This window comes from Centruroides sculpturatus, unplaced genomic scaffold (genome assembly GCF_000671375.1).
Source record: "Centruroides sculpturatus isolate CEXI.00-Female unplaced genomic scaffold, Cexi_2.0 scaffold855, whole genome shotgun sequence".
In the NCBI taxonomy this organism is placed as follows: domain Eukaryota; kingdom Metazoa; phylum Arthropoda; class Arachnida; order Scorpiones; family Buthidae; genus Centruroides; species Centruroides sculpturatus.
Window position 1 is genome coordinate 58,105 of NW_019385080.1, and position 12,018 is coordinate 70,122.

General features: G+C 25.9%; 1 protein-coding gene across 3 annotated transcripts; it reads right to left on the reverse strand.

Annotated features, from left to right (window-relative positions):
• Window positions 1-3,155: 3,155 nt before the first annotated feature.
• Window positions 3,156-7,562, reverse strand: LOC111634370. Of its 3 annotated transcripts, XM_023379135.1 has the most exons (4): window positions 7,512-7,562; window positions 5,269-5,575; window positions 3,867-4,189; window positions 3,156-3,755 (listed from the first exon to the last, which is right to left on the reverse strand). In XM_023379135.1, the coding sequence occupies exons 2-4, from the start codon at window positions 5,520-5,522 to the stop codon at window positions 3,370-3,372; spliced, it is 963 nt and encodes a 320-aa protein (XP_023234903.1). In that variant the 5' UTR covers window positions 5,523-5,575; window positions 7,512-7,562; the 3' UTR covers window positions 3,156-3,369. The 3 variants fall into 3 exon arrangements, with proteins under 3 accessions (XP_023234903.1, XP_023234901.1, XP_023234902.1); XM_023379133.1 differs by having other exon boundaries at window positions 3,156-4,189; XM_023379134.1 differs by lacking the exon at window positions 7,512-7,562 and adding an exon at window positions 5,843-5,853 and having other exon boundaries at window positions 3,156-4,189.
• Window positions 7,563-12,018: the final 4,456 nt, after the last annotated feature.

A 12,018-nucleotide genomic window follows, 5' to 3' on the forward strand; every position in this document is an offset into this window, starting at 1 on the left:
ATTCAACAAAGAAGATCCTTGTTGCTTATCTTCTCAGATGACCCAAATTGCCCCCGATGATTGGACGATTGAAATAGAATAAATAGGGCCAGCCATGCGCAAACCCAAGTTGAGACCTTCACCCAATAGTGTTTCCCGCCATCCCACAGAAAATTCCCCGCCAAAGTCGACGCAGAAACAAAAGAATTTCCGCCAGGAAGAAAAATAGAAAATGATTTAGAGGTAATATTAAATCATGTAAACTGTCTCTCCGATATAAAAAGAGATTCGATAGTTTAAATGATAGTCTTATTGTTTCGATCTTAGTAATCATAATAGTTTAGACCAGGGTTGTCCAATCTTTTTTATTAATGGGCCAAATTAGAAATTTAGGTATATTCAGTGGGCCACAAAGGTACTTTATATAAATATGTGCTTTTAGAAAAGTTCAAGATGTGAATATCAAATTTTAATAACAAATATGTATAATTACAAAAAATACTGTAAGGTGCGTTTCAAATTTTATACGGACACGAAAAAATTAAAGTGAAACCCAAATTTTCTGCATTAAGTGGCAAATGTTTTATTAAAAATAACATGGATTTACATGTTTCCACACTGAAAAATAAGAATTTTAATCAAACATTAACATTTTGTCACTGAAAATAAAATTTTTGAAAATTTTGTACAAAAAAAAACTGTTACATATTTATCTGGACAGGTTTCAAATTGCAAAGTTTTCTTACAATTTAATTGCCAATATAACCACCATTTAACTTAATTACATTAAATACTCGATTAGTCATTGTTTCAATTAGATTCTGAAGGAATTCAATCTTAAGTTTATCCCAAGCATCTGAAATTGCTGCCTTCAAATCATGAATTGTGGAAAACTGCTTTCCATTGGCATAAACTGTACGAACCATCATCCCCCAAAGATTTTCCATCGGATTCAGATCAGGGCTTCTAGCAGGCCATGTCATCAGATTAATATTTTTACGTTTAAACCACATTTTTGTTAGTTTAGAGGCATGCACAGGGGCATTATCTTGTTGAATGATCCAATTTGATCCACAAATATTTGGTCCAGCTTCCAATAAATCATCTTCAAGAAAGCCTTGATACTTCTCTGAATTCATTCTTTGAGTTATAAATGCTAAATCTGTGGTTCCATTGAATCCAAATGCACCCCACACCATTATCGATCCTCCACCCATTTGGCGTTTCGAAAATATTTGTTTTTCGGTTCTTAAATCGTGCCAATAATACTTCCAACCGTTTGGACCATCTAAGTTGAATATTTTTTCATCACTGAACAAAATTTCAATCCATTCTTTGGACCATGTCATGTGTTTTTGTGCCAATCAAGTCGTCACTTTTGTCCGTTAATGAAAGTGGTGACATTACAGCTTTTTTTCTGAATTTTAACATTGCAGATTTATTTAAAACTCTCCACATCGTTGTGCTGCTACAAGTCAAGTCTAATTCTTGTTTTATTTTTCTTACTGATGTTTGTTTTGTGGAGCAAACCTTGATGTTTTGTCACAATCTCGAGGTGTAAGCTTGGGTTTTGGACCTGTCTTGAATTGTCGAAGATTTGAATTAGAGATACTTTTTTGGATCGAGAAAGAACTGGTGTACAAAATAGACTTATTCGTGGATCAAGATCTCTCGATAAAGAATACTATTTCGAGTAAGATTCGGTTGTTTTGTTCTTTGAATTAAATTATATATGATTATTTGTGTAGAATTTGTTTTAAATTTGTTATCCTTTCCTCTTTATTCTGATTTTAGTTATCTCGGTTAACCGCCTCGAACTTTCCACCATTAAAACACCACGTGATTGTATTTTCTCACGTGACTACGAGACAAACTGTTATTGGCTGATAGAAACGCGTCTTGGCAGCGTTGCCGCAAAAGATAGAATTCAACCAACTTTTGCGGCAAAAGAAAAGCGGCACAAAATCGACTTCTGCGGCGAGAAAAGGTGACGTCATTCTGCCGCTTTTCCTTGCCGCGCCGCATGAGTGCATCCGGCTTTAGTGTGCATTCTCATGGCATACCCTACTACAACGTAGATAAAAACAAAAAATCGCATGTAAAATAGTACAGTAGAAGCCGTTTTTCCGGTTAAGTCTTAATGCTCTCCCCTCACCCCCTACGGGGGAATTTCGAAAAATCCCTTCTTAGTGTGCGTTTCCATGACGTACCTTAACTGTCTACCAAATTTCACCTCTTTAGGTTAAGCGGTTTGCTCTGGGCGATGATGAATCAGTCAATGAGTCAGTCAGTCAGTCAGTCAGGCCAAGCAATTTTATATATTTAGAGAAACGTTTTCAAAATATATGAGCAAGTAGCGACATCTGTTTACGAACGTAAATATTAAATACTTAAGCGATAAATCAAACTTCAATATAATCCGGACTAATTTTAACTTATTAGACCGAGATGAATAATAACTTCAAAGTATTTTTTATTTACCTGCAAATTTTTGTTATTAAGAAAAACACAAGTTTACGAAAACTTCTTAGTTTTTAACTTTGTAGGCACAGGAAAACATTGCACTTTAGAAACCCCCCTTAGGCCTGATCTTACTTTTATGTAATGCAGTACTTTTGTAAATAAATGCAGTAAATAAAAAAAGCAAGGAATGTGGAAAAAGACTTGAATGTGATAAATGTGCTTATACAAATGTACAGTTTACTACTCTTCATCCACAGTGGTATAGGGATGAATGTAAGTTTGAACGTTCTACTGTAGTTTAAAAGCAGCAAAGAAAATAAGTCATTCTTTCATTTTCTTTTACATTCTTTTCTTACTTCCCCTATTGATCACAGTTATATTCTAACGTTTTATTACTCAGACAACTCACAACTATTTCAGAATATGCGAGTATATATTTTACACTTTAAAATTTTGATGTCGGTAAAGATTTTTGGACATTTTCTATAAGCTAAAATAATATAGGTAAACCGTTGATTCTATAAAAAACTAGATAGGGAAGTTGAGAAACTAGATCGGAAGTTCGTATTATTCAATATATGTATTCAAATATATTTCATATTAAATACAAACACCTTAAAGTGTTGTTTGCATTTAGTTGAAAATAGGAGCTAGCTTATAATGAATTGTTATATTTCATGTTATTAAATGATTCTCTTATAATTTATTTAAATTCTCGGAATACATTTAGAAAAACCATTGTAAAAAATTTGAATTTAAATATTCGTTTTTAATTAATGAATCACAATTTTTATAATGAAAAGTAATTATATAATTAAATTACCGGTGTCTGTGATTAATAATGTGATTTAGTTATATATTAAATTCATTTCGTCCTCTTAATCTTTTTCCTCGTGCAGTGTAGGAAGTCTTTTTGATGAACTTATCTTAGATTTTTTTATTTGTTTTTAGTTTTGAACTGAAAATATATCTAAGATGTTCTTGCTTCTCATCTTTAGAATCTACTTGAACGGGTTTGTTTATCTTTGGTTTTTTACCTGTGTTATTTCTTTCTGAAAAATTTTTGTTCGAAATATTTTTAGCATTACTTGAAATAGATATTTCTCTTTTCTCTAATTGTTGTTTTTGAAACTGGTTTTTTCCTGTTATCTTTTTGGTAGTTTTAATATTAGAATATTTCGTTAATTTCTTTTTTGACTTTTTATCTTTAGCTGCTTTTGAATTTCTAAATGAAGAATCTTTGTTCGTGTTAAGTTTCGCTTCAGATTTTATATCTTTAGTTGATGAAATTTTTTCTGCTGATTTAATTTTTTCTATAATATTAAAGGATTTATTAATTTCTTTTGGTATTTTAGAATATTTCGTTGTTTCTAACTTTGTTTTAGGTTTAGATTTCTTAGATAGTAAAGTCGAATCATCCTTACGATAAAAACTTCTAGTTTGAGGTTTGGATAACTCAATTACACGAGATGACACAGCTTGATCTGTGGATACTTTGAGATCTTTTTGCTTGTAGGATACAGTTTTACGAGATAAAGGTTTAGCCAATTCATTAATTCTCAAGTTAATAACATTTTTTGGTTTAGAATTTTGGTCTTTGGGATATGTTTGCCACTTTTTCTTGATATTCTTTGCACGATTTTGAGGTTTAGCTAATTTAAGCTCTCCGTTAATCAGATTTGCTTGAACTTCTAATTCCTCTGGTTTCAGGGCATCAACAACACGAAACTGTTGAAAGTATTTCATCCTGAATTTTCACAATTAATATATGTATTAATTTATAGATTAACATAGTATAAAAATTCATAATTTTTTTAAAATTTAGCTAAAAATTAACAGTTATTTCAAAACTCCACTCCTTTTTAATTTAATTTAAAGAGATTGCAATAAATTAAAAATAAAATTTTATTAAAAATAAATTTTAAAAGAAGTGCATAAGACAATATTAAAATGATAAAACTATACAGAAATAATTAAAATATTGTCTATATAAAAATAAACTTTTTGATAATATGCATTACAGTTTAAAAACATAATTTTTTGCTATTATACATTTTTACATTTTCTTTCAGCTTTTGAAAATATTTTCTGGAAACTTATTACGGAAACATTAACGACGAAGCAACGCTTAAAAATCTTTGAAATGTATTTCTAAAATTATTGCTCCATTGTTCTAACGCAGAGAGCAATACGCACTGTACAGTCTGTACGCTCGCCCGATTTGACAGCAGCAGATTTTTTGGGAAATTAAAGGAAGGACCTGAAATACGTCAATAAGCCTAACCATCCAACAACTTAACGATAACATTTGGGAAGAAATTGCTGAAATTTTGAACTGTTATGAAAATTCCGTATAAAAAGTTCATGCTTGTGAAGCAAAAATGGAGATCATTTACGTAATGTTGTTTTCCATACATAGTTTTAAAAATTTCTATTTTCTGTACTTTATTATGTAAAAATGAATAAAAATAATTTAAAAACAAAGTCTTACGAGTTAAATGGATTGAATTGGATTAATGAAATAAGACAACACAACACATTGACGATCTGCCAAGGATAACGTGTCTCCCGGGAGAACTTTCTGTGGGAAACTTCCCCTATTTAGGTGTTAGACATGGAAAAATTCCTGAAAACTCCACCTAACCAGCTCATTGATGAGACACAAACAGTGGTTTTATCCACTCTGCCAATGCTGAGCATTTTTAAATGGTAAAACGGCTTACCATTTATATTAATATTTTTTTGCAAAAAATAAAGAAGCGAGTAATAATAAGAAAGATTAGACAAAGGTAATATTAAAATTCATATTACAAATAGCCTACTCACACTTCTTCTTGATAGTGAAGCGGATTAGTCGATTGAATCATTCGTATCAAATTGACCATATCGGAAATTACAAGTGTCTTGTCTAAACCTTGTATTTCATTATCTTTGATATCTTCAGCAATGAATCGTTCTAACATCCATTTATTAGAAGCATTTAAGAAAGGTGCAAAATGCAAATTTCCAATTCCTTTTTTCAAATGGCGTTGTCGCGAAACAATTTTCGGACGAAACATATACAAATTTTGTTTTTCCATATTTAATAATTATAAAAGTTATCAGTGCTTAATTTTTGTTATACTTTCCAAATCTGCAATTAATTATAAACTAATTACTTATTTTAACTATTTAAATTTAAATAGCATTTTTCAAATTATTTATTTACAATTTTTAAAAAAATCGTATAAATATACTATTATAACATGATCTAATTTTAGCATATAATAAATTAAAAAATATTTTTTGTCATATACATAGATAATGTCATTTTATATCGTTACGTAATAACGATAAAATTAAATAAATAAATAAAAATAAAAATAACAGAATTTGAATCAACTTTAAATTCTTCTCTTACCATTAAAATCCTATCTTGTTAAATAATAAAGCTTTACAATTTATCATTATTACTATTATTTCCTATTATTATTATATAAAAATATTGTTAGTAAAAAATTAAAAATTAAATTGGATTTTCAGTATTTTATATTTTTTAAATAAAAATAATCAATGTTGGGCCCTGTCTCTCATCACCCGGCCTCCCTATTATGAGCCTGGTGAACCCATAACGGACTTGCTGTAAAAGGCCCTCTTAGTGCCCACAGGGAAGAGAGTTAACAAAAAAATAATAATCAAAGTAAATTAATAAAAATCGTTCCCAGAGAAAATTTATCTTATTTATTTATATTTAACGTATTAATCATTAAATGAATTAATTTATCCTCCTCAAACAAACCACGTGTAGCGTTACGTAATTTTGGGATCATGCTATTACAAAATACTCTTAGGAAACTATAATTTAATGACATCATCCAGATTATTATCATCTATAGTTACGAGAATGACATCACGCACACATTTCTTCAGTGCCTTTTTGACCTGAAATGGTTCATTTATTACTGAAATATAAACTTTTAAAAAGTATGTAGAAACTATTTTTCTTTTAATTTTTTTTTTTTGAATTAAAGTAAATTTTTAAAAATTATACAAAAATAATTTAAATATTGTCTTAAAAATTCCCTTCGTAAGTTTTTTTTTAAAATATGTAAGGTTTTTATGATTAAATAATAGTTTCTTTTAGATAAAAAAACAATAAAATTATTAATAGTTAATTTTGTGTATTCCCGAATTATTGAGCAGTAAAGGGATAATTATTTTACTATCATATTCATAAAAAATTTGATAGATATTCGAACCCAATTCCTATCAGACCATTCGTATTCAAAAAAGAATCAATGGCAATTATTATATTTTAAAATATAATATTATCTTGTCTCATAATGAATAGTCTTAAAAGTAAGATTTCAATTTATGTCTTTTAAATGGCGATCTTTTTCAATACCGTGGCATAGAAATGTGCTTAAATGTTGAGAAAATTAAAATAAAAACACCATATTATTTATTTATTGTTAAAATTAGAAACATCGTTCATACGTAATATGTCACTTATAAACACAAAAATTTAACGTCATATGTGACATAAGACATATTTTTGACAAATTAAATCTATATTATAATAAATAAGCATTATGAGAAAGTATATTAAAGTTTAGAATATAATCTAAATGTAGGCCTATTTACTAGCGTAAGTTTAAATAAATTTTAATAATAACAATAAAGCATAAATTTTTATTCGAAGTTTAATTATTACATTCCAAAATGATTAATTAAGTTTCGCATTTAAAAATAAGTTAATTCAATAAAGTAATAAAAAAAAATTTTANGTTATCAGTGCTTAATTTTTGTTATACTTTCCAAATCTGCAATTAATTATAAACTAATTACTTATTTTAACTATTTAAATTTAAATAGCATTTTTCAAATTATTTATTTACAATTTTTAAAAAAATCGTATAAATATACTATTATAACATGATCTAATTTTAGCATATAATAAATTAAAAAATATTTTTTGTCATATACATAGATAATGTCATTTTATATCGTTACGTAATAACGATAAAATTAAATAAATAAATATAAATAAAAATAACAGAATTTGAATCAACTTTAAATTCTTCTCTTACCATTAAAATCCTATCTTGTTAAATAATAAAGCTTTACAATTTATCATTATTACTATTATTTCCTATTATTATTATATAAAAATATTGTTAGTAAAAAATTAAAAATTAAATTGGATTTTCAGTATTTTATATTTTTTAAATAAAAATAATCAATGTTGGGCCCTGTCTCTCATCACCCGGCCTCCCTATTATGAGCCTGGTGAACCCATAACGGACTTGCTGTAAAAGGCCCTCTTAGTGCCCACAGGGAAGAGAGTTAACAAAAAAATAATAATCAAAGTAAATTAATAAAAATCGTTCCCAGAGAAAATTTATCTTATTTATTTATATTTAACGTATTAATCATTAAATGAATTAATTTATCCTCCTCAAACAAACCACGTGTAGCGTTACGTAATTTTGGGATCATGCTATTACAAAATACTCTTAGGAAACTATAATTTAATGACATCATCCAGATTATTATCATCTATAGTTACGAGAATGACATCACGCACACATTTCTTCAGTGCCTTTTTGACCTGAAATGGTTCATTTATTACTGAAATATAAACTTTTAAAAAGTATGTAGAAACTATTTTTCTTTTAATTTTTTTTTTTTGAATTAAAGTAAATTTTTAAAAATTATACAAAAATAATTTAAATATTGTCTTAAAAATTCCCTTCGTAAGTTTTTTTTTAAAATATGTAAGGTTTTTATGATTAAATAATAGTTTCTTTTAGATAAAAAAACAATAAAATTATTAATAGTTAATTTTGTGTATTCCCGAATTATTGAGCAGTAAAGGGATAATTATTTTACTATCATATTCATAAAAAATTTGATAGATATTCGAACCCAATTCCTATCAGACCATTCGTATTCAAAAAAGAATCAATGGCAATTATTATATTTTAAAATATAATATTATCTTGTCTCATAATGAATAGTCTTAAAAGTAAGATTTCAATTTATGTCTTTTAAATGGCGATCTTTTTCAATACCGTGGCATAGAAATGTGCTTAAATGTTGAGAAAATTAAAATAAAAACACCATATTATTTATTTATTGTTAAAATTAGAAACATCGTTCATACGTAATATGTCACTTATAAACACAAAAATTTAACGTCATATGTGACATAAGACATATTTTTGACAAATTAAATCTATATTATAATAAATAAGCATTATGAGAAAGTATATTAAAGTTTAGAATATAATCTAAATGTAGGCCTATTTACTAGCGTAAGTTTAAATAAATTTTAATAATAACAATAAAGCATAAATTTTTATTCGAAGTTTAATTATTACATTCCAAAATGATTAATTAAGTTTCGCATTTAAAAATAAGTTAATTCAATAAAGTAATAAAAAAAAATTTTAAGAGCACAAGCTATATATTGTAATTATAAAATGTATTTTATAAATTTTTTCAAACTAAAAATAAAAAATAATAATTTAAATCCGTTATTAATTTCTCGTCCTCAAACAAGATAAAATTTAAAAATCAAGAAAGAACAATATAAACTGTGCTAAATAATATTTTTTAAAGTAAATGATTAATTTTTTTAGACGAAAATTACAATTTGATAAGCTTTAAATTAACTACAAATGAGAATCCTCATAATGATACTAAATAGAAATCAGTATTGTGATCTGCACTCTTGCCTTTCGACCCTATATCAATCAGTTAAGACCGGAAATATAAGTCAAAGGCACTCTGACTTATATTATCTTTTGGCCTTACCAAATTATAACATTAGCGGAAACTCCAATTAATTCAGATCAATTTGTGTTAGACTGATGTGACGCAGAGTAAGGTAAGACAGCATCAAAAACAATGTGCTGTAAATGTATGTTATATAGTTTAAAATGCCCATTACAGGACCAGTTTATAATTTTAATTTTTTTGAAAATTTATAAATTTATATGATTTTCAAAGTTTTTATCGAATAATACATCAACATATATTATTCATTTTATTTTTAAATGATTGTTATTAATTTAATTCGGAGTATAAAAATATGCATTGAAATACAGAATTTTAATAAGGATACATATTCAGGCATGTAATTTTCACATGATTCTGAAAATGTATCATTATTCGGATTTTATATCGAAGCTATAACAGTAAATAAAATTTATATTTAATATATCTTATTCCAAATTCCTTTTTGTTTGAATATGTATAATATTCAGATTATTTTTAATAATTTTTTTAAAATTTAGCATTAATTATTTTTGAAATTTTGATACTTAAATCATTCTTTCTACGTTCAACTTACTGAGCAATTAATTCGGATCTTTATCCTTAAGTTTACATACATATTTAAATATAACCTATATACGATCTATTTATAAGTTATGTATATTTATAGATTATTATAATTTAAATTGGTTTAATAGAACGATTTAAGTAGAGCTACTTCAATAATATATACTGAAATCTGATAAATTTAGTCTCTAATTCCTCATACCAACATCTCTGAGCAGAATTTTTTACGATATTTTATACATTATTTATAATTTCATTTTAAATAAACTAATTTAAATATTTTATAAGCTCCTTACTTAGATTTAAAAATTATTACAAAGCGTTAATAGTGTACAGTATATTAAAATAACAGATTTACATTTAATGTGTTAATAAATTATTTCTTTCATTTAACTAATGAATGAATGCTATTTAAATGGTAAATTGTATATATAATGAAGGTTATAAACATAGTGTTAATTGATAAAAGATCATAACCTCTGATAATATAATTTTAATTAATTATAAGGTTATCAACCTTGTTTAGAAAATTTTTGATTCTCAATATTTTAAAATGCTATGCATTTACCCTGAAAATCAAGTTATTTTTTTAAAACTATTACAGGAAAAACATTAAATAGTTTTATTATAGATATATAAATAGTTTTTGCTTCACTATTCGAAGAACAAAAAGAATTAAGTGTAAAATATCATTACATCTTACGCGGAAGAACATGGCATTATCTAGGAATATCATGTAGCCTAATTCTTCCGAGATTGCATCTTTCTGATTTAGATACATTAATTATTAATTTACTTTTCGTCACTTATCAGTTGAACAATCTACACAATTTCTCTAGTTACTATTTATTTAGTAAAATATTTGATATATTTTGAAGTAAATTCGTAAATTTCACAAAATCTTTTGAATAAATAGGCCTACAGCTTTAAAATCAGACAATTCTGGATACCGATTTTAGTTTTTCTTTCTTTACATGTATATAATTAATATTTTTAAAAAATAACGCAGTTTAATATTTTAAATAATTATATTTAAAGCTTTAAGATGAATAATAATAAATGATAAATCTTAGTATTTCAAAAAAACTTTTGGCCTTGCATTTAAAAATAACTAATGAATTAATTAATAAATATTTAGATAAGATCAATACGATATTGGTGAAGATGGATAAGTAATCCCTTGTTTTTTCCTTAAAAAAATCCTTGTACTACATTTTAATATTAAGAAATTAATTAATAATCAAATTAATAACACAAGATGGTAAATAAACAGTCAATTAGATCGATTTTTGATAATTTCAATCACTCTCATAATTTATAGAAGAGAAAACAAATGAAGAATTTTTCACTTTAAAATGCTTCACCAAATACCATTTAGTGAAATAGTTTACAATATGATTGTTAAAGAATGAATCGTTATCTTAGAAAGATAATGGAACTTTTAATCAAAGTTAAAGATTGTTAGAAGCAGCTGTGTTTATACTCAAAGAATTCTGTTACATTAAGAATTAATAAATCATTTATGGTATGCCGAAAGGTCATATCGTTACACCTTGTACTGTATGTTTAGAAAGTGATGACAAGTTACTTCACCTTGAGGTTTAGCAGGCCCCGAGTAACACTTATCACGATATTCACAAACATTTTTATATCTTAGACTTTGCCATGATGAATTGTTCAAAATACTGATAAATAGCCGTAAGAATTTGGATTTAAGATCATCTTTTAACGCATATTAAAAATATCTGCTTTATCGATTTTTTTAATTAATTCGTAATTTAACAGATATTTTAAAACATAACTTCTATATTAAACTAAATATTATTTTATTCAGATAATATTTTGAATTTTATTCGAAATGCAATAGTAAGTCATTTTTGCGATAATTAAATTTCAAGATAAAATTAAAATGTATAGTATAATAATTTATTGTTAATGTTGACTTTTTAAAATTATTACAGTCATTTGTATAAATTATAATACATTTTAAAATAAATTGCTAATAAAACTTTACAATTCTTTTGTGATTTTACCTTCTTTTTTGACATTTTACTAGATATTAAATTGTAAAAAATTACATAAATATTTGTTTACTTACATTATAAAGCATTGTCTTAACATTTTTTACATCACTGAAAAATATTTTTAATAATAATTAATTAATTTTAAAGGTTAAATTACAAATTTTTATATATAGAAAACATTAATATAATTCATATAATATCTTAATTTAATTCGGAGTATAAAAAT

Coding starts and splice junctions, on each gene's coding strand:
- LOC111634370 (XM_023379133.1), bottom strand. CDS start 5,522: ATGGAAAAACAAAATTTGTATATGTTTCGTCCGAAAATTGTTTCGCGA. Junction 4,190..5,268: donor CTTCACTATCAAGAAGAAGT/GTGAGTAGGCTA, acceptor GTGAAAATTCAG/GATGAAATACTTTCAACAGT.